The sequence below is a fragment of the Spinacia oleracea genome, chromosome 4 (assembly GCF_020520425.1).
Source record: "Spinacia oleracea cultivar Varoflay chromosome 4, BTI_SOV_V1, whole genome shotgun sequence".
Taxonomy (NCBI): Eukaryota; Viridiplantae; Streptophyta; class Magnoliopsida; order Caryophyllales; family Amaranthaceae; genus Spinacia; species Spinacia oleracea.
Window position 1 is genome coordinate 184458338 of NC_079490.1, and position 26332 is coordinate 184484669.

At 32.0% G+C, this 26332-nt stretch overlaps 1 protein-coding gene across 2 annotated transcripts; it reads right to left on the reverse strand.

Moving 5' to 3' along the window:
* Positions 1-5035: 5035 nt before the first annotated feature.
* Positions 5036-24663, reverse strand: LOC110805394 (NAC domain-containing protein 21/22). Of its 2 annotated transcripts, none has more exons than XM_022010993.2 (3): positions 24331-24663; positions 20638-20915; positions 5036-5898 (listed from the first exon to the last, which is right to left on the reverse strand). In XM_022010993.2, the coding sequence occupies exons 1-3, from the start codon at positions 24494-24496 to the stop codon at positions 5275-5277; spliced, it is 1068 nt and encodes a 355-aa protein (XP_021866685.2). In that variant the 5' UTR covers positions 24497-24663; the 3' UTR covers positions 5036-5274. The 2 variants fall into 2 exon arrangements, with proteins under 2 accessions (XP_021866685.2, XP_021866695.2); XM_022011003.2 differs by having other exon boundaries at positions 20638-20909; positions 24331-24662.
* Between the last annotated feature and the right edge of the window lie 1669 nt (positions 24664-26332).

Consider the following 26332-nt stretch of genomic DNA (forward strand, 5'->3'; position numbering starts at 1 on the left):
TTTATAGTTACTTGTTCTGTTTTCCCTAATTGAATCAAATATCCAGATAGATGATTTTTCAGATTGTATTGCAGCTTGAGCTTAATCCTTGGTTCATCCTTTTGTTGTTGTTATTGTTGTTGTTGTTGTTGTTGTTGTTGTTGTTGTTGTTGTTGTTGTTGTTGTTGTTGTTGTTGTTGTTGTTGTTGTTATGTTGTGTTTCTTTCTGTGGGTATTTCCATTTCTACTAAGCAAAAACCATGTTATTGAACAATAGATTGTAGAGAATTAGTTCAAACTTCAAAGTGCCACCCATACAGTTGTCAATGTCAGTAAGGCCGAGGACAAACTTTGACAGATATGATAAGAACAGGATGTTTTTTCTTTTTAGTTATGTTGTTATTTCTCCGTTGAGCCTGGACCACCGTTTTTTACCTTGTGGAGTTGGCAGTTGAGTCAATATCTATGGCTATGTAGCATTTATGTCTGTAGGTGCAGAACATGTGCCACACCATTGCTAGTCTATTCTGCTGTTAGATATCTGGAGTCTTGGGTGGACGGAGGAGGAGGGGGGTGGGCCTGGGCCGGATCGGGTCGGGTCAGGCCAGTCGAATAGTATGCACACAAGGTACGGAGTACTAAGTAACTGGCTGTACATAGAAAATTGCCTACTCATACAAATACGATGTATGGTTGCTTGATCTGTTATTCTGCGCCATTGTTACTTGGTTCGCTAGTATGTGACCGAGTATGATCTGCTAAATTAAACCAACAATATACTACTTTCATGTTATAATTCACCTTTTCAGTTTGTGGGATGATTAAAGAATTAGGCAAGCACATTAAAGTGTTGGTTTATTGTACTCGGTATTTGATTTTCATGAGATTGCCCAATCTGAATTTGAGAAACTGGTACAAAGCACGTAATATGTTATGTTCCCGAAATGAAAGTATTTAAGATCCGCCACTGCTCCATTGAACTTGGTCTTACCAATGTCCGAATTTAAATTATAGTCTGGTGAGCTTGAATCCATGGGTGTTGAGATTTTGGTGGAAACATTAACATTGATCAAGATTGTGTTTTCTGATGAAGAATTACAATGATTTTATCAACTCTTTGATTGATTTGTCTGATATTATGGGTATAGTGACGAAATTTACAGCACTGAACTACTCGAGTAAAGTCGATAAGATTTGTTTGATTCTTTGATCGTATTAACTGTTGTTACTCCGTTACCTCTGACTCTGAGCAGTATGTTGTCACGTGTTGGTGAAACCCCTCCCCTTCTTTGACCTTTTTTGTCAATGGCCCTGTTTGGTTAGGAGCGGTTAGCTGTTAGCTGATAGCTGGTTTGACTAGCTGTTAGCAGTTAGCTGTTTGCATTAGCTGATTTGACTAGCTGGTTGCATTAGCTGTTTGTGTAAAAGTGGTTGGTAAATTAGATGATAGCTGTTAGCTGTTTAATATGTAAAATGACCATTAAGGACATTGACATGCTTTGTTTCTTATTAATATTAGACAAATATTTTATTGGGTTAATTTTTTCTCTCTATATTTTTCTAATAAACTTTGACTAAATAAAATAAATTTATTTTTAAAAAAAAAATTATTCTTTAATTAATTTTTTTAATAATATATATTTTTCAAATAGATAAATATTAATAATTAAATTTTAAGCATGATTGCAATATACTTCAATGGCTTCAAAGTATTTATATAAAATTTATTACAACAAAAAACGAATCTAGTAAGTATGGTGAAATGAAAAAGAAAGTGTGAGTAATGTTTTTAGGAGAAAAATATGTACCAAAAGGTCTTGCACGCACAAGATGTACAATAAATTTATTGTACATCAAGATAACTTTTATCCATTTTTTTGTAACTTTAATCTAGTTTTGATTAACTTTTATATTAGTAAAAAAAATTGAGAAATAAATGTTTTAAAGGGTAAGATAATTAATTTTATACATTATTAGTGATTTTGAAGAAATTAGTTTTACTAAAATAAAAAAAATTATCACTAAAAATTAAATAGCTTTTACATATATAAGCTTAACTTTTAAGCATTTTGAATTAACTTTTATTCCGGTCTACAATATTTATTGTACACCCCTTGTAAATAAGATTTTGTGAATACGTACCAAGGTTGATAGTGGTTGTAATAATAGGCAATAGTAGGACAAAATAGTCATTTTTCATCCACTTTCTCAAACCTCTAATTGCAAAAAGCTCCTATATTGAGCTTTTTTAAAATTAGCTTTTTCACCCCAAAACTCTCTTCCAATCCTCTCCTAACCAAACACTCCCAATTAACTTTTTCTAAAAGTCAAACCTCTAATTCACCCCAAAAAGCTCCTTTTCCCTCAAACCTCTCCTAACCAAACACCCCCAATATTCTTTTATCTCAGTATTACGGAGTACTCCGTAGCAATTACTCCCTCCGTCTCTTTTTGTTTTTTACGTTTTATATTTTTCACGTGTTTTAACGAATAATTAATTTGCATCGAGATTCCTCAATTTTTTTATTTAAATAAGATAAATTACGTTTATTTATAATGTTTTCACTTTTATCAAAATTCTGATATTGGGAAATGAATTTTTTTTAATATCCCAATGGAAAAGTGTGAGAGATTAAATGACTCAATGAATTTAATTGGTTAAAATAATAATTGGACACAAATTTTGATAGAATATAAGTTATTTATGTGATAATATAAAAAGAAATGTAAAGAATATTTTGAAATAACTAAAAAGGAAAACGTAAAAAACAAAAAGAGACGGATGGAGTATGATTTATGAGCACAGGACAACTGGACATTATGATCCCTGGCCTATTTACCTGCGTCGACTACTTGTTTTCCACCCCGTCCGTGTTTTTTAGGAGTTACTCCGTATAATATTAATTACTTCATACTATTCTGTGAGTCCCTTTTTATTTGTCTCATATTCAATTTTAAGGCGTTTCTTAATTTGATATTGTTATCTTAAATGATAGTACATTTTTTCACTTGACATCTCTATATCTCTCCCCTTATCCATCTTATCAATTCATGTGCAAAGTTTACACCTAATTCTTAATAAAATAAATTTTGACTATGAGGCAAACAAAAAAAAGGGATGGGAAGAGTAGTTGATTGAAACTTGATAGTTGGCCAGAATATGAATGTCCGCGCAGGAAAACGTGAGGCTTAAAATTAAGGATGTGGGAGGGGGTTCAATTCCTCTGCTCAATCGTTCTCCCTCCTCCCTCCTCCCTCAGTCACCATTACTTTGGCTTATTTTTAGCTAGTGTTTATGCACGTTACTCATGTGTAATATTACAAGGTAGGTTTAGACACAACTCTTTTAATTATGACCCAACTAAGAATAGTAGTGTAAATATTTGTAAACAGAAGCAAACAAAAGGCAATATAGAAAAGTAACATATTGTGAATGGATCCACATGACTGAGTACATGACCTCTTTTTTCCTACCAACCCATTCCATTCACTCTCCCTCTATGCCTCTATAGGTATAGTGGGACTGGGAGTACTTCTATATTTATATCCTGGCCTTAATCACTTGTTTTCATGCTATTATTATTATTATTATTATTATTATTATTATTATTATTATTATTATTATTATTATTATTATTGATGTTGTAGCATAAATAAGGGTGACTTTGATAGCTATACAGAGTTATACACTCCACTAATGTTGTTACTCGAGGTGTGGCTTACAGTGGCGTATCCAGGATTTAGAAATAGGGTAGACACTTTTAAAAGAAATAAAAACTACATTTAAATTAAAAAAAAAAGATACAATGAAAATGACAATTTGCGGAGTACTAAGATATATGTATACGGAGTACTCCGTGTTATATAAGCAAATAACAACAAAACTTTAAAAATATACGAAGTAGAAATTAAAAATCAGATGAGAATATGACGTGTCCTAGACCTGTTCATTGGGTCGGGTTAGGTTTGTAAACTAGACATATACGGAGTATTATTTATTGTTGATGTTGTAGCATAAATAAGGGTGACTGTGACAGCTATACAGAGTTATACACCCCACTAATGTTGTTACTCGAGGTGTGGCTTATTGCTTATATCCTAGACCTGTTCATTGGGTTGGGTTAGGTTTAGACCTGTGAAACGGGTCGGTCGGGTCGGGTTGGGTTGTAAAAAATTATTTCCGGGTTCGGTTTATATCGGGTCGGTCACTTTCGTGTTCGGATTTACAAATGCTTGTTCAAGACCCAGAACTTTCGGGTTCGGATCGGCCCAACGGGTTGAGAGATTTTAAAACGCGCATTATATTTTTATTAATTTAGGTGATAAATATACAAAATATGAGCACAAATTAACAAATTTTCCTACACAAGTTTATATTTAGTCAAATTCAACCATAAAATGGCGTATAATTCAAATTAAAATCATATTACACACAATAATACTCCCTCCGTCCCGGAATACTTGACCTGTTTTCCTTATCGGGTCGTCCCTTAATACTTGACCTGTTTCTAAAAATGGAAATATTCTAACAATATTATATTATTTCTCACTCCACCCCTATTAATCCACCTACCCCCTACTCCATACAAAAAATAATTAAAAATTCAACCCCTACTCTCTCCCAACCCCACCTCTTAACACATTTCCCACTAACTACATTAAAATAATACCCCACTATCAACTACTACCCATTAAATTAAATAAGTCAATTCAAGTCCCTTAAACTCTGTGCCGGTCAAACCGGGTCGAGTATTCCGGGACGGAGGGAGTAGTAAAAACAACGTGTTTATTATGCTTAAATTTTCTCATAATTGCATTTATTACTATAAATACAACGATTTTTAATCGGTCGGGTCCAAAACGGATTCCGTCGGATTTTGACCCATTACTTTTCGGGTTGCTCGGGTTCGGATAAAATCGGGTTACGGGTCACAAAATCTTGTTCAGGACCCAATATTTTCGAGTCGGGTCGATTTTTGACAGGTCTAGTTAGGTTCGTAAACTAGACATATATATATATATATATAGATACAGAAAGCTTCAAGTTCCCTATGAATTAATCATAAAGATCCAATAAAACTCAAAATTGCAAATAAAACTGTGTGAATTTCAAATCTTGAATCATATAACAACAACAACAACAACAATAATAATAATATAGATAAAGAAAACCCATGGAATCGATCTTATAAAGTACATACTACCTCCATCCCGCAATCAATAAACCAGTGAGTGGTCACATCGATCACTGATTCAACTTAAAACAAGCATCCGTACATATATCCGTGGTGGTGTTTAATAATTGTTCCAGATGTGAGGCGGCAACGCAACTTGAGATGACAAATTATAAGTTTCAGAACTGGCAACCTCCCCTAAACTTGACGAAGCATTATTAAAGTTAATAATAGGGTGATCGGTTTCCATTTTAGTAAGCTGAGTTAGTACAGCTTCGAGCACCTTTCGATCACATCCTAAAGGGTTGGCCGCCGATTCATCTAGATCTGGGTGCGCCATTATAGTAGTACAAGTTTGTTGATCATTTTGGTTAGGATACAACATGTGATCATTATTCTGGTATAAAATAGCTGGGTAATTGTTATTATTATTATTATTATTATTATTAGGATGAATTTGCTGCAGGTTGGCAGATGATGAGGTAATGGAGAAGCAGGGCACTTGCTGGTGGTAACCAGCATTATTATTATTACTATTATCTGGATTTGTTGTTGTTGTTGTTGTTGTTGTTGTTTGAGTTTGGTTGAAGGTGATATAGGATTCCATTAATGGTGGCAGGCAAGATGATGAGCTTGTTTCTTCTTCCATGGAGTTGCTATCGTTTTCCAATTCGCCTCCACTTTTCGAACCGCCTTCTGATTTGCTGTTCTTATAGAATACTTTACAAAGGACCCAATCTTCTTGCTTCACATTGCATAACGTACATCAATGGAAAAACATAAACCACATCAGTTAACAGATTCATGTATAAAGAAGCTAGATACAAGGGACATAGATAAGACTTTAAATGACACAATTATTTAAGCACGTTTGTCAATACATGATTTCAAACGTTAATATATCCCATTATAGATAAGAAAAATTATAAAAAGTTGATATTTAAAAAATATTTATTGAGACGAATCTAATAATAATACCCCACACGACTATGTTTTTTCTTAAGTATAAATAACAAAATAAAGCTAAATGAGCTTGTGTGAATAGTATCATAAACACAATTGTGTCATGTAAATAAGAATGGAGGAAGGATAAGATAACTCCCTTAGAGCCCAACTTTATAATTAGATTGGCGCACTTTTAGAACTGAGGAGCCCAAGGCCCAAGTCCATCAAACCTAATATTGCTTCGTCACCTAAAGCCTTGGATAAATGGGAATCGACTTCACTCCTTAAAATCTTACTCCGTATTACTCTTTCTTTCTACTTTCTCTCTATATTATACGGAGTACTTCCTTTGTCTATCAAAATAATTTGCAACTTTTTAACTAGCACGTTTACCAAAATACAACTTTGACCATAACTATCACAATTTTTCTTAAAAAATCTTAAATTTTAATATTATAAAAATATTTTAAAAAATTACTCCGTAAAATACATGATCAAAGTTAGTATGGTATATTAATGGTAACAAAACTCAAAATATTACGATTATTTTGAAAAGAAGAAAGTATCAAATACTCCTAATTTGGACGTAAAAGCCCCGATACGGGGGAGCCTTCTTCAGGCTCGAGATTTGTCTTGCAGACACTTGTAACTTGTTTGCTTGGTCAAGATATGAAGGACCCAAAACATTCCAAGATTCTCACTGGAAAAGATCTACCTCGATTTGGTCTTAAAGTAAGTGAATTTTATGGGTAGAAATTTATACACTCTCCGTCTCTAAGGCTTTATTTGGTTAGGAGGAATTGGAAGGAAAAGAAAGGAAAAATAACGTTTTTTATATTTGGTTTAAAAAATTATACGGGAAGTGGAAGGAAATGAAGGGAATTGGAAGGAAAGCTCCCTGTATAAAAGTTTTACTTTCCTTTCCTCCCAAAATTGAAGGAATTTGAAAGGAAAGAAAAAATTAAGTCCGTCAAACAAAATATTAAATCTTAAACTCACGTTTTTTCTTTCCTTTTCCTTTACTAATGTTGTACCAAACATGAGATTCCTATCATTTTCATTCATCGTACCAAACAAGGGAAAATATATTTTATTTCCTTTCCTTTTTCTTCCCTTCCTTTCTTTTCTCTTCCCTTCCTTTACTAATATTGAACCAAATAGGGCCTAAATGCATTCTTTTTGAATGAATACTCGCTAGCTGTTAAATATTTTTTCACTTTTCTTTAAGGCGTCTAAAATTATGTTTTTTTTTTGTTGTTTTTTTTTTAAAAAATTTCTCTTTATATATGTGGTGCTTATAATGTTGTAATTCTATTGATTTATCAATAAAATACCCCGTAATCTCATTGATTGGTTTAAGTTTTGATGGATTAATGAGTTGACACTTTTATTCCTCAAATTTTATTGGCTCACAGCCCTTACAACCATTTTATTGTTTTGTGGAAAATGAATCAGAAAACAACAATTGCCCATAAAAGCACAACAATATGATTGTTATATATTATTTTAATGTTTTTTTCCCTTAAATATCAGAAAACAACAATTGCCCATAAAAGTACAACAATATGATTGTTATATATTCTTGTAATGTTTTTTTCTCCTTAATTAACCACGTAAAATGGCAAACGAGGGAGAGAGTAATACACTAAAAATAGTGGATGAGTGTTTGAATAAACACACGGTCTCGAAAAACAAAATTCGACCATTATAAATTATCTACATTCGTACTAGTTTAATAGGTTCAAGTTTTGGGATACTAACCCAGTTTCATAATGATCTTTTTTTTATGCATGATCCACAATAAATTTATTGTGGAACAGGTCCATTTAAGAATGAGTGATAAAGGGTACTTCCAAGTTCCAACCCTTTAAGTTGTTGTTCGATTAAAAAAAGACTTATAATATACGTAATAAAGTTAATCAAACATATAAAAATTACTAAAAATTGGATAAAATTACTTCGATGTACAATAAAATTATTATACACCTAATACGCGCAAGAGCTTTTGTTACGTATTTTGTATGTTCATCAATAATAATTACATATATTTGTTCTATCAAGTTAATTTAAACTAATAATAGTGTATGATTAGTTTTTTTTTTAAAAAAAATTCCCTCAAAGAAAAATTATTTTATAAAATATCCTTACCCAAATTCTTATATGAGACTGTCCTACTCCTCACCATCAACTAATGGTGAGACCAGTTCACACTTGCGAATTTAGGTATGTTACTTCTATAGTTTAGACATGTTATTTTTTTTTTATAATTTTAGATGAGGTACTTTTTTTAGTTTAGGTATGTTACTTCTATAGTTTATACATGTTATTTTTTTATACTGAGTAGTTTTAGGGGAGATACCTTCTTAGTTTAGGTATGTTACTTTTATAGTTTAGACATGTTACTTTTTTTTAATATAATTTTAGAGGAAGTACTTTTTTTAGTTTAGGTATGTTACTTCTATAGTTTATACATGTTACTTTTTTTATACGGAGTAGTTTTAGGGGAGATACCTTATTAGTTTAGGTGTGTTACTTCTATAGTTTAGACATGTTACTTTTTTTTTATAATTTTAGATGAGGTACTTTTTTAGTTTAGGTATGTTACTTCTATAGTTTAGACATGTTACTTTTTTTTTATACGGAATAGTTGTAGGGAGGTACATTTTTAGTTTAGGAATGTTAATTCTATAGTTTAGACATGTTACTTTTTTTTTTGTACGGAATAGTTGTAGGGAGGTACATTTTTAGTTTAGGAATGTTAATTCTATAGTTTAGACATGTTTACTTTTTTACTTTTTTTTATATAATTTTAGAGGAAGTACTTTTTTTAGTTTAGGTATGTTACTTCTATAGTTTAGACATGTTACTCCCTACATCCCGAAATACTTGACCTGTTTTCCTTATCGGGCCGTCCCTTAATACTTGACCTGTTTCTAAAAATGGAAATATTCTAACAATATTATATTATTTCTCACTCCACCCAACCCACCTACCCCTACTCCATACAAAAAATAATTAAAAATTCAACCCCCTACTCTCGCCCAACCCCACCTCTTAACCCACCTCCCACTAACTACATTAAAATAATACCCCACTATCAACTACTACCTATTAAATTAAATAAGTCAATTCAAGTTCCTTAAACTCTGTGCCGGTCAAACCGAGTCGAGTATTCCGGGACGGAGGGAGTACTTTTTTTTATGTATAGTTTTAAGGGAGTACGGTATTGGTTTCGCGCTCGTCACACCATCAAGTTGATGATGTGACTGGTCTCACAGGAGACGCGCTGATATCCTTATGTAGGTTGACTAATGAGGAGAGTGCGTGTTGGAAGAGGTATAATAATTCGTATTAAGGAATTTTCTTAAAGTGATTTTTTCTAAATATGCTGGCTTATTAGCATAACAGGATAACGACAGGAAGAGTATAAATGTCTTAGTTTATAATTAACTAACTAGATTTTTAGCCCGTGTGATACACGGATTCTATTAAATTGTTAAGTTAAAATAACACTCTTATACATACCTATTGCTATATTTATACAATAGATTAGATTAGCTAGCTTTTTTTTTATTTTGGATTGAATTTCATTTTGGATTTATTTTTTAATTATTAGAGTGTTTGATTTTGGATGAAGTTATATATAATGGATTAGTGTTTGATTTTTTATTGAATTTTATTTTAGATAGGTGTTTGATTTTGGATGAATTTTATTTTAGATTTATTTTTTGATTATTTGAGTGTTTGATTTTGGATGGAGTTGTATATATTAGTAATTAATTAATTAAAATATCTACGTGGCACCTAATTAATTACCTACTTGGCACTCGATTTTTTTAATTCAAAAATAAATTAGAAAAATTATTTTTCATTGGTGATAATTTCTTGTGCAATTGCAAATTTAATCTTTTGTTAATCCTCTTGAGTAACTTTTTTTTGTATTTGTAATATTGTAATTTAATCTTTTTAATTTTTTTAAATTTTGGAGTAATTTATTTTCATAACCTAATTTATAAATTTTTATTTATTTTAATATTATAACCATTATTATTTTTCTAATAATCTCATACTACATTATTTGTTAATAATTTTTTTATAGGAATATGAATACATAATCAATAGAGTGTTTGTTTATTCTATTGATTGATTTGATAATTAATATTGGATGTCAAAAATATATACTTTTTAATTAGTGTTTGATTTTGGATGAATTTTATTTTAGATTTATTTTTCAATATTTGTGTGTTTGATTTTGGATGGAGTTGCATATATGATTAATTAAATAATTAAAATATCTATGTGAGACCTAATTAATTATCTACGTGGCACTCGAATTTTTTAATTCAAAATTAAATTAGAAATCTTATTTTTCATTGGCCGAAACCATTAGTAATCCTACATGGCGCTCTAATAACACAGCCAATATGCCTCCTTTATATATGTATATTAGATTAGATTATCAGAATTATAATCAATTCAACAAGATTAATGTATTTAACTTGAAACACATTATGACTCATTATGGAATCCTCTCTGGAGACCAGGAGCACGTAGCAAAGATAAAATAGTACCCTATTTTAATGGCAAAGATAAAATAATATGGAGTACTTAAATAATAATGCAAGGGTAAATAATGTACCCGGTGTACGAAGTTTCATCCTTTGTTTTGGATATATAACTTCTTTGAAGGACGGATATATACCCTTTAAACTTTAACCAAATAAAGCTTTATATGTTGTACAAATGTATTTATTTTGACTTATTTCATATAAAATAAGTTTAGATAAGATAAGTTCAGAAGAAAAAAAAAGTTTTCTCTCAGACATTTTCACTCATAAATAATTTGTTTTAGAAAAAATAAGATTTTCAGATAAAATAAGTTCGGATAAGTTAAGATAAGTTCAGGTAAGATAAAAATAAGTTCAGATGAATTTAGATAATATAGGTTAAGGCAAAATAATTAGAATAAAAGGGAGACTCAGTCATTTGACTTCCACACTATTGTATGTAGTTTTCCGAAAATGATAAAGGTCGCAACATGCGACTTTTAAGCCGTGTCACAATGATGACATGACATGCTTATGTGTCATGATTTAAATTGTAAATTAAAATATTTAACTTAAATAACCTATTATACTTGTTACAAAAAAAAAGTAGGAAAATCTTTATATTCTAATTTGTTTCCTTTTGTTCATATCGACGTACTACCTTATTTACATATTTTCATAGTAAACATACTGCATTGATAGTAAAAAATATTATGATGATGCATAGTTTATGTGACGCCTATATGTACCAATTAAACTCCGACACGTAAGATTGCGACAAATAAATGTTGTCGCAACTTGCGATCTTTATCATCACCCCGTAGTTTTCTACTGTTCTTTTCTTTGATTTGTTCATAGCTTGTTTGGGGTACTCTCTTCTAATGGAGGATACACCGCTGTCCTCCTCCGTGTGGGTTTCCTTCCCATACCCACCAAAACAAAAGTAAAAGAAAAGAAATTGGAAACGATGGTCTACCCTTAAATAAATGGGTAAAAGTGTTGCTAACTTGTTATATACGTCAACGATTATATAAGTATTGTCATTGTTTGCATAAATACTGTCATTGTTGTATTAAGATACTGTCATTGCTGTATTAATTACTGTCATTATTGCCGATAGTTAGTACTTTGTTTGATTTTTCAACGCAATAAGCGAAAATAATATTTTATTCCTGGGTATGGGAGAAAATCCGTTGAGAGACAACGGTGTATCCTGTATTCCTGCCTCCTCTTTGTTTCCCATAAGTGGATTGGAATAACTGGATTAAATGATTTTATAGGCTCGTTCATGATATTGTTATTACTGTGTATACCTTTTCTATAAATTAAGTAAGGCTCGTTCACACGAGGTAAAGGGAATGGAATCAACAAAGGGAAAGAAAGAGAGTGGGAATTATCCCTTTGATTTAAAATATTGTTTGGTTATCATTTTGTTTGATTACACCCCTTGAAGCAGCCACCGCCTTCTTCTTCTCCCTTGCAGCAGCCACCTTCTTCTTCTTCTTCTTCTTCTTCTTCTTCTTCCTTGCAGTCGCGGTCGCCTTCTTCACCTAGCAACGTCGACGCGTTCTTCACCCTCGCGCGGCCTTCTTCTCCTTCGCGCGGCCGTCTTCTCCTTTGCGCGGCCTTCTTCTACCAATTTGTGGCGGTCGGTGGTGTTAGGAGGGATTTTGGGTGGTGTGGGAGGAAAGGGAATGGAAATACCTTTAGGGGGGGAGTAGGGTTTCAATGTAGAGGATTTTTGGGGTAAGTGAATCAGAAAAAGGGATAAAAGGAAGACAAAAAATGCTTAACAAACAACAACAAAGGGAATCATACTAGTTGATTCTAATACCCTTTGTTGAAGACCTTCAACCAAACAGCCCCTAATTCCATCAAGTTTAAAATCTTAGTTAAAAGCCTAGGAATTTCCCCTTTCAAAATCTGTCATCTCCAGATTCTCGTGAATTTTCTATTTGTTTATTTCTTAAAGTTGGTATGGATGCAAAGAACAATAATTAGTTTAGCCAACATATTAACCACAATGACATACTCGTCCGTAATATAATTCATACGACTTTCAGACTTTGGGTTGATGTTACATCAAACATGTTTGGCAGTGACTTTTATTAATGCTACACGCGGTGTAACGGTGTAACGTGTCACAATGTAGTAATGTACCTCAGAAATGATCATTTCTTCATTTTTATTTAATTTCGTTTTCTCAACTCTATCATACGGACTACGGAGTACTCCCTCCATTTTTAAATGTTGTATCCATATGGAATTAAGTTGGGTTTTTAAGAAAAATAGAATCTTAGTTTGTATGGGTATAAGTGTAATGATTGGGTGTAAGATAAATGATTGTGTGTAAGTGATTGGAATAAAAGAAGGAGAGAGAAAACAATAAATAATTAGTGTAAAGGGGAGATATTGTATTATTATTAATAAAATAAATCAGATTTTCTCACCACAAATTTGTTTACCGGAATTCAAACAACGACCAACAAAAAAAAATCGAAAAAATTCAATCTGGAAATTCGAATAAAAATTCAAACCCAGAAATTTAAAAAAAAAACAACAAAAAAATCAACCCAGAAATCAACAAAAATTCAACCCATAAATTAGAACAAAAATTCAAACAAAAAAAATCAAGAATTCAACCCAGAAATTCAACCCAGAAAATCAACCCAAAAAAACCAACAAAATTCAAGAAATCAACCCAAAAAATCAACAAATTCGAACCCAAAAAATCCAAAAATCAATCCAAAAATCAATCCAAAAATCAACACAAAATTCAACCCAGAAATTCGAACAAAAATTCAAACCCAGAAATTCAAACAAATAAATCAAGAATTCAACCCAGAAATTCAACAAAAAATCGAACAAATTCGAACCCAAAAAGCAACCAAAAATCAATCCAAAAATCATTAAATTCGAACCCAAAAAGCAACCAAAAATCAACCCAAAAAATCAACCAAAAAATGAACAAATTCAAACAAAATCAACCAACAGAAAATCGACTTTTGAACCACAAAAATCAACAAAATAAAATAAAAATCAACAATTTTACCATAAATCCAAGATTTTGAAGATTTAGAGGTCAAATTCGACCATGAAAACTCTAGATCTAGAATTTTTAAGGTCGAATTTCACCCTCTAAAGCCTTAATATAGAGTTTTTTTCCAGAGATGGTGGTGGAAACACAAAGGCGGCGGAGGTGTGGTGGTGGTGGTGGTGGTGGTTGCGGCGGAAATCTACAAAAGAGATTTTGGGAGGAGAGAGTGAAAAATTTGAGGGAGGAGAGAGATGAAATTAGAAGAGGGAGGGAGGGGAGGCGCATCAGAAGAAAGAGGGAGGAGAGAGAGTGAAAAATTTGAGGGAGGAGGGAGGGGATGGAGGGGAGACGCATCAGAAGAGGGAGGGAGGAGAGAGAGTGAAAACATGAGGGAGGAGAGAGAGGGAAATCAGAAAAGGGAGGGAGGAGAGAGAGTGAAAGTGATGGGAAGGGAATATTAATTTAATAATGGAGGTTGGGAAAATAAATTGATTAAATATTATGGGTGGGGAAAATTAGGTGGGAATATGGGTAGAATCTTTAGGTATTTTGGTAATTAGATTGAAATGTAAGGGTATTTTAGGAAAAAATGTATGTCCAAAAATAGAAAAGATTCTAAGTGGATACAACATTATGAAACGACTAAAAAGGAAACGGATACAACAAAAAGAAACGGAGGGAGTAGTACATTAGTGCTGTATCATTTTCCACACGAGTACTTATCAGATCAAACACTCTGTTAAGTTCACGTTATTTTAGAAAAAATAAATTCATATAAGATAAACTTAGAAAAAAAATAAGGGTCTCAAAGTAAAATTTATAACTAACATAAATTATGGTAAGTAATAAGTTTAAATAATATAAGTTCAGAAAAAATAATTGAAAAACACATCTCAAATTTCTATTTTACAAGAGAACTTTTGATATCTTTGAAATTCTGGTGTCCCACTAATTAAATATTTATTACGGAGTATACTCGTAGTATTGTGTTAAATTTGTATAAATAATATAAAAAATATACTCCATACTTCATACTGCGTATAACCTTGTTTTCTAAAATTACAATATTCATTTGACAAAATACACATGTTTTGCGTACATAAACACTAGTTTAATACTAGTATAAGTGCGTGGTTAGGTCATGTTCCCTTCACCAGAAAATAATATTCATGAAATGTAATGTAAGTTCAACAAAAATAAGTTCAGTAGAAATAAGTTTATTAATTAGTAAAATTCGGTAACTTCAATGATTAAACACAATATATATATATATATCAAGTCAGTAAAAGTAATTAAGTTTTATCAGCAAAAAAATTCTATGCTTTTGTTAAACTTAAATTATTTTTGTTAAACTTAAATTATTTTAATGACTAAAAAAACATTTTTTGCTGGGTTCCTTTTGTATTTTCCGATTGAAGTACTTTTTAATTATATACTTATATTTATGTTAGATCATTCACGTGTTTAAATTTCTTTGGCCTTTGAAAGAAAACTGTGGAAGATTTGTCACTGGCTATTTGTATCAATTACTAGTTTGGCAACATGAATGAAGTCCAAAACAACATGCACATATTATCCCCGCAGACACACAATAAAAAAATATTATTTTTTTAAAAAAATCGATCAAGAAATCTCTTTATTTTTTGTTGTTTTTTGTTTTTTTTAAATCATCCATATATTCTGTTATTTTTACTCTAGATTTTTTTAAATTATTTTTGTTGAATAAACTCCAAAAATTATGTCTATCTTTTGATTTCATGTTTGGAATAAGAACTCCATTCTCTCTCTATTTGAGAGTTTCTTTACCCATTTATTGAATTTTATCTACTCATTTATTGGATTTTATCTCTCTCCTTTTGAGATTATATATGGGGCTATGGTTTTACTTTCGCAAGAAAAATTGATTTATTGATGAAGATAATTTGTGTGATGTAATAACAGATGTCAGTTCTACATCTACCATCAATTGAATCGAACTTAATTCAATTTCACAACTACAGCAGATCGAAAGACCCCTCGTTGAAGGTTGTATCAAACATCAATGTGAAATGGGGTATACATCATTGTCATATCTCATCCACAACGATTGTGGTTTTGCCGGATTAGAATTTCGTTTGATCCAAATTGTTTGTTTGTTAGTTTTGAATTCGATTGTAGATGCCGTATGACTATTTTATTAATGAACTAATTTTACTTTTTATAAAAAAACTCTGGAAATTATGGCCAAAGATAGCACAACCGCAAGTCCGCAACGACATATTTTTACATAGGGGGTGTTTTGTTACGAGAGGTTTGAGAAAAAAACTTTATGAGGTGAGGTTTGACCATTTTAAAATGTTAATAGGAGATTTTATAAGGAGAGTTTTGGAGATGAAAAGCTAATTTTAAAAAACTTAATGTAGTGGTTTTTTCAATTAGAGGTTTTAAGAAGTCGGGTGTATATAATATGACAACTTCGTCCTATTATAAAAAAGAAGTCACAACTCTTACTTACCTATATCATTTATATTAATAACTAACACCTAAACGCTAATTTACCTAGCACTTTACACATGCAGCTTATTCAACCAGTTAATCAAACATGGTAATACAACCAGACGACCTATACTCAGACTCTAATGTATGTTTTCTTTCTTTGCTTTTGAGAGCCTAATTAGTTTATTTTAATTTGACTAGTGAGATGAAATGAGATAAAGAATGAGACACAATTATAGAGCGGAGGATTCGAGTAAGAATCAAACTCCATCCTTCTATCATTGAGTTATACTGTATCTTCTACTCGTACAATATTCTTCTTTCTCAATCTTTTTAATCAAAATTGCAAATGTAACACTAGTACTAACGTATATTCACTACAAGAAATTGTATTATTAACGACAGGAAATTCCGTCGCGAAAGGCCAATAATCGTTGATTAACGACGGGATTTCCTGTCGCGAACCCGTCATAAAAGGGGGCCGTCGTTAATAGAAAATCCCGTCGTAAATCCGTCGTAAATCCGTCGTAAAAGACATTTGCGACGGTTATTCCCGTCATTGTTTGGTTGTTAGCCCCGTCGCAAAAGGTTTTTGCGACGGAATTTTTGACCCGTCGTAATTAGGTTGTCGTTAAAGATACAAATTCTTGTAGTGATTATAAGAAGCACTACAATATATTGATATGTAATGATTAACAGCTAATAAAAAATTAATCATTGTAGTTGTGTGATGATGCAAGATGGCAGCAGAAACTAACTACTCTTTAGCCTCATAATAAAAATCGCAACAAGAATTAACCACCAGTTCTGACTTTGATATGAACTCTAGATCAAAGTCAAAATTAAATTTAATATAAGGAGCTAGTACATATTTTACATTAATTTTTTAATTAGGAGTACTTATCAGTGTGGGTCCCACTATGATAATTAAATCCAAGTTAGAGATGTCGAAATCTTTCAGAAAATTGACTAATTGTTTCCATAATAAACTACTAGATCTAAATACATGTGATGTGTGTTTTAAATTTCAAAAACATATACGATAACTTGTACGAAGTAATTAAAAATATTAAAATTGAAAAAAGCTATAAAAAGTACGTATGTTTTAAGTAGAAATACACCAAATTTCTCAAAAGTTGACTTAGACACATTACAGTGTATAAAAAATTAAAAAATTTTAATTGAAAAGCAGAGATAATTGATCGTGTGAAAAGTTATTTGAGTTGAATTAAACTTGGTATATTTTTTTAATTTTATCAAAGATTTTCAAAATAATGATGACATATTTGTTGATGGTTATGGTTTCAACTTTCAAGTGTTGCTTTCTTGATCCACCTAATCCATTTTACTTAGATTGGAACATACATTATTAGGACACTGATTGAAGATAGCTAGCAGTCTAGTTTTTGAGGCACATGCTACCTTGCATGGAAACAACGATACTCGATCTTTTTGGCCACTAATGCTACAATCGAGTTACTATAACCATCCATAAGTCGCGATGTGTGCTTGTAATTTAAAATGCACTCACAATAATAATTAACTGGTAAATTATTTCTTGTTCTTTATTAATATTTTTCATAGTTTTAGTATTTAATTTTTTTTGGTAATTAACTTTAGTTTTGTGTTTAATTGGTTTTTATTTTTCTGATTTAAGTAAATGGTAAAATATGCAATCACTTTTTCGACGCCACCTCAAGGCTCAAGCGTTCCCTTATATAATAGAGATATGCATGTAGTGTGGAAGAGCCATGAATTTTAATCAGAGTGTTGATATCCTACTTACATGCTGAAAAAAAGATTTTGGATTATTCTTGCGTGGACCTGGTCCACACTAATATTAGTTTGGACCCAAAATCAATAGTTTTCTTTAGGACCCCTTTTTACACTCATAGTGACCTTTATTGTTCATATAGTAACTATAATAAATTAAACACCAAAACTCTTAGACATAATAACCATTTTTTAATTTGAAGCATAGTAACTCTATATTTTTAAAAGCGAAGTGTGACTTAAAATCACATTATTCAAGCACAAGATGTATCAACAACACTAATTTGATATTTTTTTCATAATAATCCTAATAAAATGCCAAAATAAGTTTAGTTGACTTTATTTTAAAACATGGTCCGCAATAAATTTAAGTGTGGACCACGTCTATTTAAGAATGGGTGAAAGAGTTGTTTCAAAGGATTTTTTACCGACACTCCGTGGCGCCACTGTATGGCGTATGCTAGCTAGTTTCACACAAGTGGTTTTGTAATTTTCATTTTTGCATTTAGAAAATAATATCTGCATTTAGAAGCTATGTTGTTTTAAGGAAGGAGATAATTTGGCACTTTAGTGTTATATCAGAGCGTGTTCGACGGTAGCGGATATCATTTTGATCTAGTCAATACGCTACTTGTAAAATATATAAGTGTTTGACAAAGTAGCCGTTTAGGTAGCGGTTATGTGCTTTTGTCAAATTAACGTTAAAATTAGTAACATTTAAAGGTAGCGGATAGAGTTGATAAATTTATAGTAAAGTCCCAAAGTTCTGTCCTTTCTCTTTCTCTCCCTCTCCTTTATCTTTCTTCTCTCTTATTTTCTAGGATTTTAGTTTTCTTGGCCGCTCAGGCCGAAAATAGTCTAATTTCTCCGGTAATTAATTAGCCTATTTTCGACATTTCTTGTTTCCCCTTGTTTTCTCTTCATGTTCTGTCTTTTTTTTGTCTCTCTTCCGTTGGGTTGTTCCCAATGTATTCTTTGATTTTCCCTACATTTTCCTAGGTTATTGATTCTCACCAATGGATGGAAATTTTATTTTTAGGGTTTCAATAATTGGGAAGATGATCTGGATTCATTCGGGTTTAAGCTTTATGATCAACTCGTCGATCGAAACAATTCGTGCACATATTACAAAAGGCTCTACTGGAAAAGATGTGAAAACATCGAAAATCACTGATCGCGTCAAGCTAGAAGGGGCGGAGTACGAGATGTGCTTTATGATGCAGAATAGTAATGGTAGTGATTGTAACAATTATGTATTTCTATGTCTGTGGTACACTGATCTATTTTATCAGAATATATACTCCCTCTATATTTTATTAAAGGATACATTTTCATAAATGACCGTATTTTATCAAATGATACACTTTCCTTTTTTGGCATGTCATGGTCCCCACTTCTTATTATATTAATATTTCTCTCATTCTTGTGGTCTCCACACTTACTCACATCATACTTTTACTACATCATCCACTACCCCATTTTCATATTATTTTAATAAGTTCGACCCACTCTCCTAAAAATACATGCATGTCAAAATGTATCATTTAATAAAATACGGAGAGAATATGGTATGGTTGATTATTAAATGCAGAAAACTCATACTAGCTACCTGCCATTTGACAGTTAACCGACCGCTACCAGCTAATATAACAACTACTCGTTATTTAACCGCTACCTGCCATCGCTAATTTTACCGAACATACTTTTAGTCTTTTACCCTGACCATCAGAGTTTACTACCAAAGTCGTTATTTTAAGCCATGCAACATCGTTGTATCGTATGGTATGTTTATGGAGTAACTATTCAGGTTTCATATTTCCGATATCGAAAGCCTAAATCAATATAAACTTCAGAGATTCGACAACCGATCAAGTTCATGTGGTTACTAATTTTTTTGTTTGACAAGGGATCAATTAGTTCTCAGTGTAGGCACTGTAGGGTAATTTTACCCTCATACATGTAAAAGTTACGTATTTTTTAAGTGGTGAAATTTTTCATTTTAATAAAAAATATTTCTTCGAAATCATTAATAATGTATAACATTAATTATTGAACCCTTAAAATGTTTATCTATCAATTTTTTTTTAATAATATAAAAGTTAGAGAAAACAGGGTCAATGTTAGAGAAAATTGGGTAAATGTTATGTTGTTGTATAATAAATTTATTGTACATCTTATGCATGCAAGACATTTTAAACAATAAAAAGATATAAAATCACGTCGAAAGGTACCATGTACACTACAAGAATTAGTATCTTTAACGACAACCTAATTACGACGGGTCAAAAATCCCGTCGCAAAAGCCTTTTGCGACGGGGCTAACAACCAAACAATGACGGAAATAACCGTCGCAAATGTCTTTTACGACGGATTTACGACGGGATTTCTATTAACGACGGCCCCTTTTATGACGGGTCCGCGACAGGAAATCCCGTCGTTAATTAACGATTATTGGCCTTTCGCGACGGGATTTCCCGTCGTTAATAGTACAATTTCTTGTAGTGGTACTTATCAATAATTTTTCATATATACTATGTACGAAGTTTTTTTTTATACATAGAAATAAATAAAAGGCTTAAATTCAAGGTACGAGCAACATATGTTACTAATGGCCAAAGAGGTGCACTGAAGATATGAACTTGATTAAATTTGATAAGATGCATAAAATTAGATGTTAAAAATGACATAATGGAGAAGAATAACGTACCTTGGAAGTGGGATTAAGTTTAGGAGGGCCAAAAGGTCCTTCAACACGAAACTCATGCATAACCCAATCAGTTTTCTTGCCCTTAGGTGCTCTACCTTGGTAAAATACTAGGGTTTTCCTCATTCCTACAAGGCTGCCCCGTCGAACTACCGGTCTATCTTTTCCGGTAGCTTTCCAGTAACCCGAGGCAGTTGCTCGGTTTGTCCTTAGCCCCGTTGCATATTTCCTGTCACGTTGGTTGTAAAAATACCAATCTTTACCTCCAACACACCCTGTTTCTGTCCCAACATTTAACAAATTAATTTTCTCCTCTAACCATATTTATAAATTTCAATTAAATTCATTTGCACAATCATGATTGCTTTACCTTTTAATCCTAATTAATTATGAGTGAGGGTATGGTAACAATCCTACCACTAAGGTGTTGTTTTCAGTATCCTGAAACTGACATTGCAAGAATTTTTATCTTTAACGACAACCTAATTACGACGGGTTAAAAATCCCGTCGTAAAAGCTTTTTGCGACGGGGGCTAACAACCAAACAAAGACGAGAACAACCGTCGCAAATGTCTTTTACGACAGGTTAACGACGATCCCCTTTTATGACGGGTTCGCGATAGGAAATCCCGTCATTAATCAACGATTATTGGGCTTTAGCGACGGGATTTCCCGTCGTTAATGGTACAATTTTTTGTAGTGTGATTTTTGCTGATTAAAACTGATTTTTTTATTTTTTTACTGAAATGGACGTATTTATATACGTAAACTGTGTAGTACAGTACTTCATATTATTTTAAGTTAAACAGAATATGGCCTAAAACTGAATCGTAGTCATATACTAGTACTTTATAATTTTTGGGAGCTTACTGTTCTTTTTGCAATGCATTCACAAATCATTCACAGATCATGTTGGTGAGGTATCATATCAACAAACAAATTGTAAATAATCTTTTAATTACGAAAATTGTTGGCATATTAGCAAGCAATTTGTTGAGTACTCCATAATGATTTTTCCTTGGCTTTGTTCGCATCCTATCAGCCAAATCAACCAATCAATCTATCAAATCAAATCCAACCTAAGGATTTAAGTACAGATTAGGTTGCTTCTATATTTATCTGACTTTCACTTATTTTTTCTAAATTTATTAACTTACAAAAATTTAATTTTAGTTATAGATTGTACTTCCTCTATTCCTTCACGTTCTTCTCATTTGGAATCTTGACACTATTCATAATGGAAGAAAATCTTTTGAATTATATTCAATATATAAGAAAAAATAGTCATGTGGGGTCTTATTTGATTTGTCTCAATGAGTACTTTAATATTAAGAAAATTTTATAATGTTTAATAACACGTAATTAGAAATATTAACGATGTAAAATGTGCATTGACAAGTGTGTTAAAGGAAAATGAGAAGAACAACAGAGAGAACTTGGTTAACTCCTATTTTTCCTAAACTTATTTGAGCTTAATTGAAATTTCTTTTTTTCTGAAATAACTGGAAATATAGTAAGCAAAATTAATAGAACCTTAATGATATGGATCGGATTTTGCATTGCATGTATGACACAAGTGCCAAATTAGAGCATTATTATTATTGTCATAGTATAGGACAAAATATATTTAATATCTTTTTTCCCTCTCAAATTTAAATTCACAAAAAAGCTAGCTAATAAATTAATTAATAAATTAGGAAATAAATGTTGTAGGTCGTGATGATGAGACATAAAACCTGGACATTTAGCACACGTACGTATAAAAAAGATAATTAGTAGGTATAACGACATTAAACTTACATGGATCACTCATCATCACTATCTTTCTAATAAGATGGTGCCAAGAGTGTCATTATCTCAGCTATGAATTTTATGGTTGACAGTACACATTTTTTTTTAAAGGACAATTAAGTAGAGTTAGTACAAGGCCAAGTCTTGTATACTAATCCCTCCGTCCCGGAATACTCGACCCTGTTTGACCGGCACAAAGTTTAAGGGACTTGAATTGACTTATTTAATTTAATAGGTAGTAGTTGATAGTGAGGTATTATTTTAATGTAGTTAGTGGGAAATGTGTAAAGGGGTGGGGTTGGGGAGAGTAGGGATTGAATTTTTAATTATTTTTTGTATGGAGTATGGGGTATGTGGGTTAATAGGGGTGGAGTGAGAAATAATATAATATTATTAGAATATTTTCATTTTTAGAAACAGGTCAAGTATTAAGGGACGGCCCGATAAGGAAAACATGTCAAGTATTCCGGGACGGAGGGAGTACGAGTATATTTGTACGGAGTAGTATTTTTTAAGTAACGGGTTTAGTAATTGTACGTCCGGCCATATAATTAATATTAAATCAAATTCCTTAAGAGGTGACTTTATGAGATTAATTTGAGGTGAGTAATTAAATGTATTGTATAACCATATTACTTATGTTCATTAAATTTCAACTAGAACTAGCTAGATCACGCGCTAGCTATAATAAGAGTGAAATGATAGGTTATTCGCCTTTGTTTCTCATTTATGATGATATTAACATGTTATCTAAGTCGTTTAATGTTTTCGTAATCTCTCATGTTAAGAGGGCGGGGAATACTGTAGCTCATCTCGTGGCAAGATGTGATACAAAAGATAGTTTTGAATTAGTTTGTATGAAAACTATTCCCCAAAGTATCCTATCTTTGGCGGTTTTGTATTTGCAATAATATTCCGGCCTAACTTTTTTCCTCAAAAAATAAAATAAAATTTAAGCATAATTATGGAGACCAAGAGAAATTTTAAGGTTTCTACAACAAAGGTACAACACGAGTTTTCATAGCGTAATTAGTAATTATTACGGATCGGAGTACTATATATAAATAAAAGATAAAAAAATAATAATTAAACCTTGGAAAATTTTAGTGAGTTAAATGAAAAAGTGAATTAAATTAAAATGAACGACTTTTACATTAGATCGAATAAGACTCGGTTGTTTTCTAATTTTAGCATAAACTTTGGCATATAAGAAGAGACTTTAGGGTTTCACTTTACTTGATGAGGAAGTTGATTAGAATTAGATTGGCCAAATCTAAAGCATATGAGACCTTAATTTCACAAATGCAGGATTATGTAAAAAGTTATTTTGTCCTCGTTATAATTAATGTTGAAAGAGTAAGATTTAGCACAAATAACATACGTGATTTTATAGAATATGTGTCAAATTAAATTGTACGGAGTAATAAAATACTTTCTTCTCCGCAAAAAAAAAAAACATTTTTTAAAAAAAAAAACCCTATGTTGGGATGAACTTCATGGAGGGAGTTGAGTATGCTATAATTTGACTATACATCATAGTTTTTGAATTAAACTAGAGAAGTTTATCCTTTTTTTCTCTCCATTAAATTTAATTAAACTTCGTGTTTTTTTGTGCGTTAGCTAAATTTTTTCAATTTTTGAATTCGCCACTAGTATTATCACCAACTCTCCCCCTCCTGTTCACAACAAAAACTCCGGGTTTATTAATTATTCAGGGTTTTTGAGAAGCATAATAATAATAATAATAATAAAAAAAAGACATCTAAAAGATTTAAACATGAAAAGTCATTTCTAGGTTTTTTTTACTCCTAACCAAAAATGAAAAGGAAAAATATAGTTAATTAAACTTAAAAACTGATGAAGTTTTGATTAGAAAAAAAAAAAGGAAGAGAAAGAAGAACAGACCTGGAATATCCCAAGGCTCACACTTGTTAAGATCAAGTACAGTAAGAAGAGGAGATTCACAACCATTCCATTTCTTGATCAAATAATCACAAACAAGTTCATCATCTCTTGGATGAAACCTAAACCCTGGTGGTAGCTTTGCTTCCACCATGCTTAGGCTACTCATTTTCTCTCTCCTCTCCTCTCCTCGTTTTCTTTCTATCTTTTTTTAATTATTTCGAAAATTTATAAATATCCAAGGATTAATTAAAATGAAGGGAAATTTAATTATATATAGATATATATATAATTAAGTAGGTGGGAAAATTAATATTGTGATGATGATGATGATGATTATGAGATTCCAGTGCATATGGGGTGGTATAAATATTGGGGAATAATGTGTAAATGGGTTAAGTCAACTAGTAATTCCGTGTTCAATGGGGATCACTTCAGAATTTTGGAGCTCATGACGTCCATAAGGTTTTTTTTTTTTTTTTTTTTTTTTTTTTTTTTTTTTTTAATTTTTTTTTTTATCATTTTCCATTGTATAACCAAGTTGTCCATCGTCGACAGCAGTGACTAACCCTCTCCTTACGCATACTCCATTTAACTATTTAAGGGTAAAAGGGTTGCCAAGAATCTGTTTTCCTTCCCAAAGGTTGGTATTCAATTCGAAATCCCAAACCAATTGGTTAAGAGAAAAATAAAATACGTTATCACTAATGCCAAGACCAACCTAATTGTACGTCCATAAGGTTTCTCAATTACGGTTTAACGTGATGATAATTATTGTTAGGAATTACGGGTCGAGTTGGGTTCAGATGCAAATTTCATTCTATACAAAGTTGTGATTTTTATTTTTATTTTTATTTTGTCGTAATGTGATGTGCGAAATCGTATATATTATTATGACAAAAACGTGACACAGTATAATTTTATTTTCAATTATTCGATTGAGAATTGAGGGGAGAATTAATACAAATTGGTTGGTGATGTCATGCTTTTATTAGTTTTGGCTTATTAATTAAATTAAATTTAGAGTTAGGCATTTTTTTTTTAACTCTTATTAGCAACCACTAGACTAGCCTATGACCAAGTTGTGTAGAGAAAATTGTGGTTTTAGGCGAGTTATTGTAAGTGGGAATCATGAGTGAAATGACGCGTATCTCTTGCTTAAAGAGTGTATTCGTGTTTGATTCTTTCTCCGCCCGTATTTTATTAAATGGTGTAATTTGACCGACATCGAGTTTAAAGAGGGTGAACTAATTTTATTAAAATAAGATACAAATGAGATAAGTAGAGCATAAACCATTGTAATAAAAGATATGGAGTTGGTGCCAACTAGCTTAGTTGGTAAGGTCCTGAGAGGTGGTACCCAAAACTTGATATTGAATCTCGTCTACATCATTTGTTGTCTTGATCTTTGTGAATCTCTCTACACCAATAAAAATAAAGATATTGAGGGTATATATGTTGTTGGGGTGTTAAAATGGGCCCACCATTTTAACCTAAAAGCCAATAAAATCCACTCAAGCCCAATATCCCTTACAAGGCCTCAAAGGCCCAACAAAGGCACTATATATACCCCTCAAAGGGCAAGGTAAAGTGGCCATTCTCTAACCCTAGAGAAGCCACCCTACTCTCTCTCCCCTAAACACCTCATTTTATACATCAATTGTACTGACTTGAGCGTCGGAGGCTCCGCCTCGGGGACCCCCCCTTGGCCCGGAGTTCATCTTGCAGGCACCGTACGTGATCGGAACTCAAGACATCAAGGACGCTCCTTCCATCGTTTCAACCCCGGAACAATTTGGCGCCGTCTGTGGGGATCGAGAGCAATAACCCATGAAAATCCACATTTTCATACTATTATGTTCAACCGCAAAAATGGCCGGAAATCTGAAATAGCCGACCAAAAATTACTGTTTGTCAACAAATTACGTTATAATGGGTAGTGTGGTGACAAATAATGTTGCTACAAATTGTTGCTACAGATCGTTACTACATTTTGGTGGCCCAG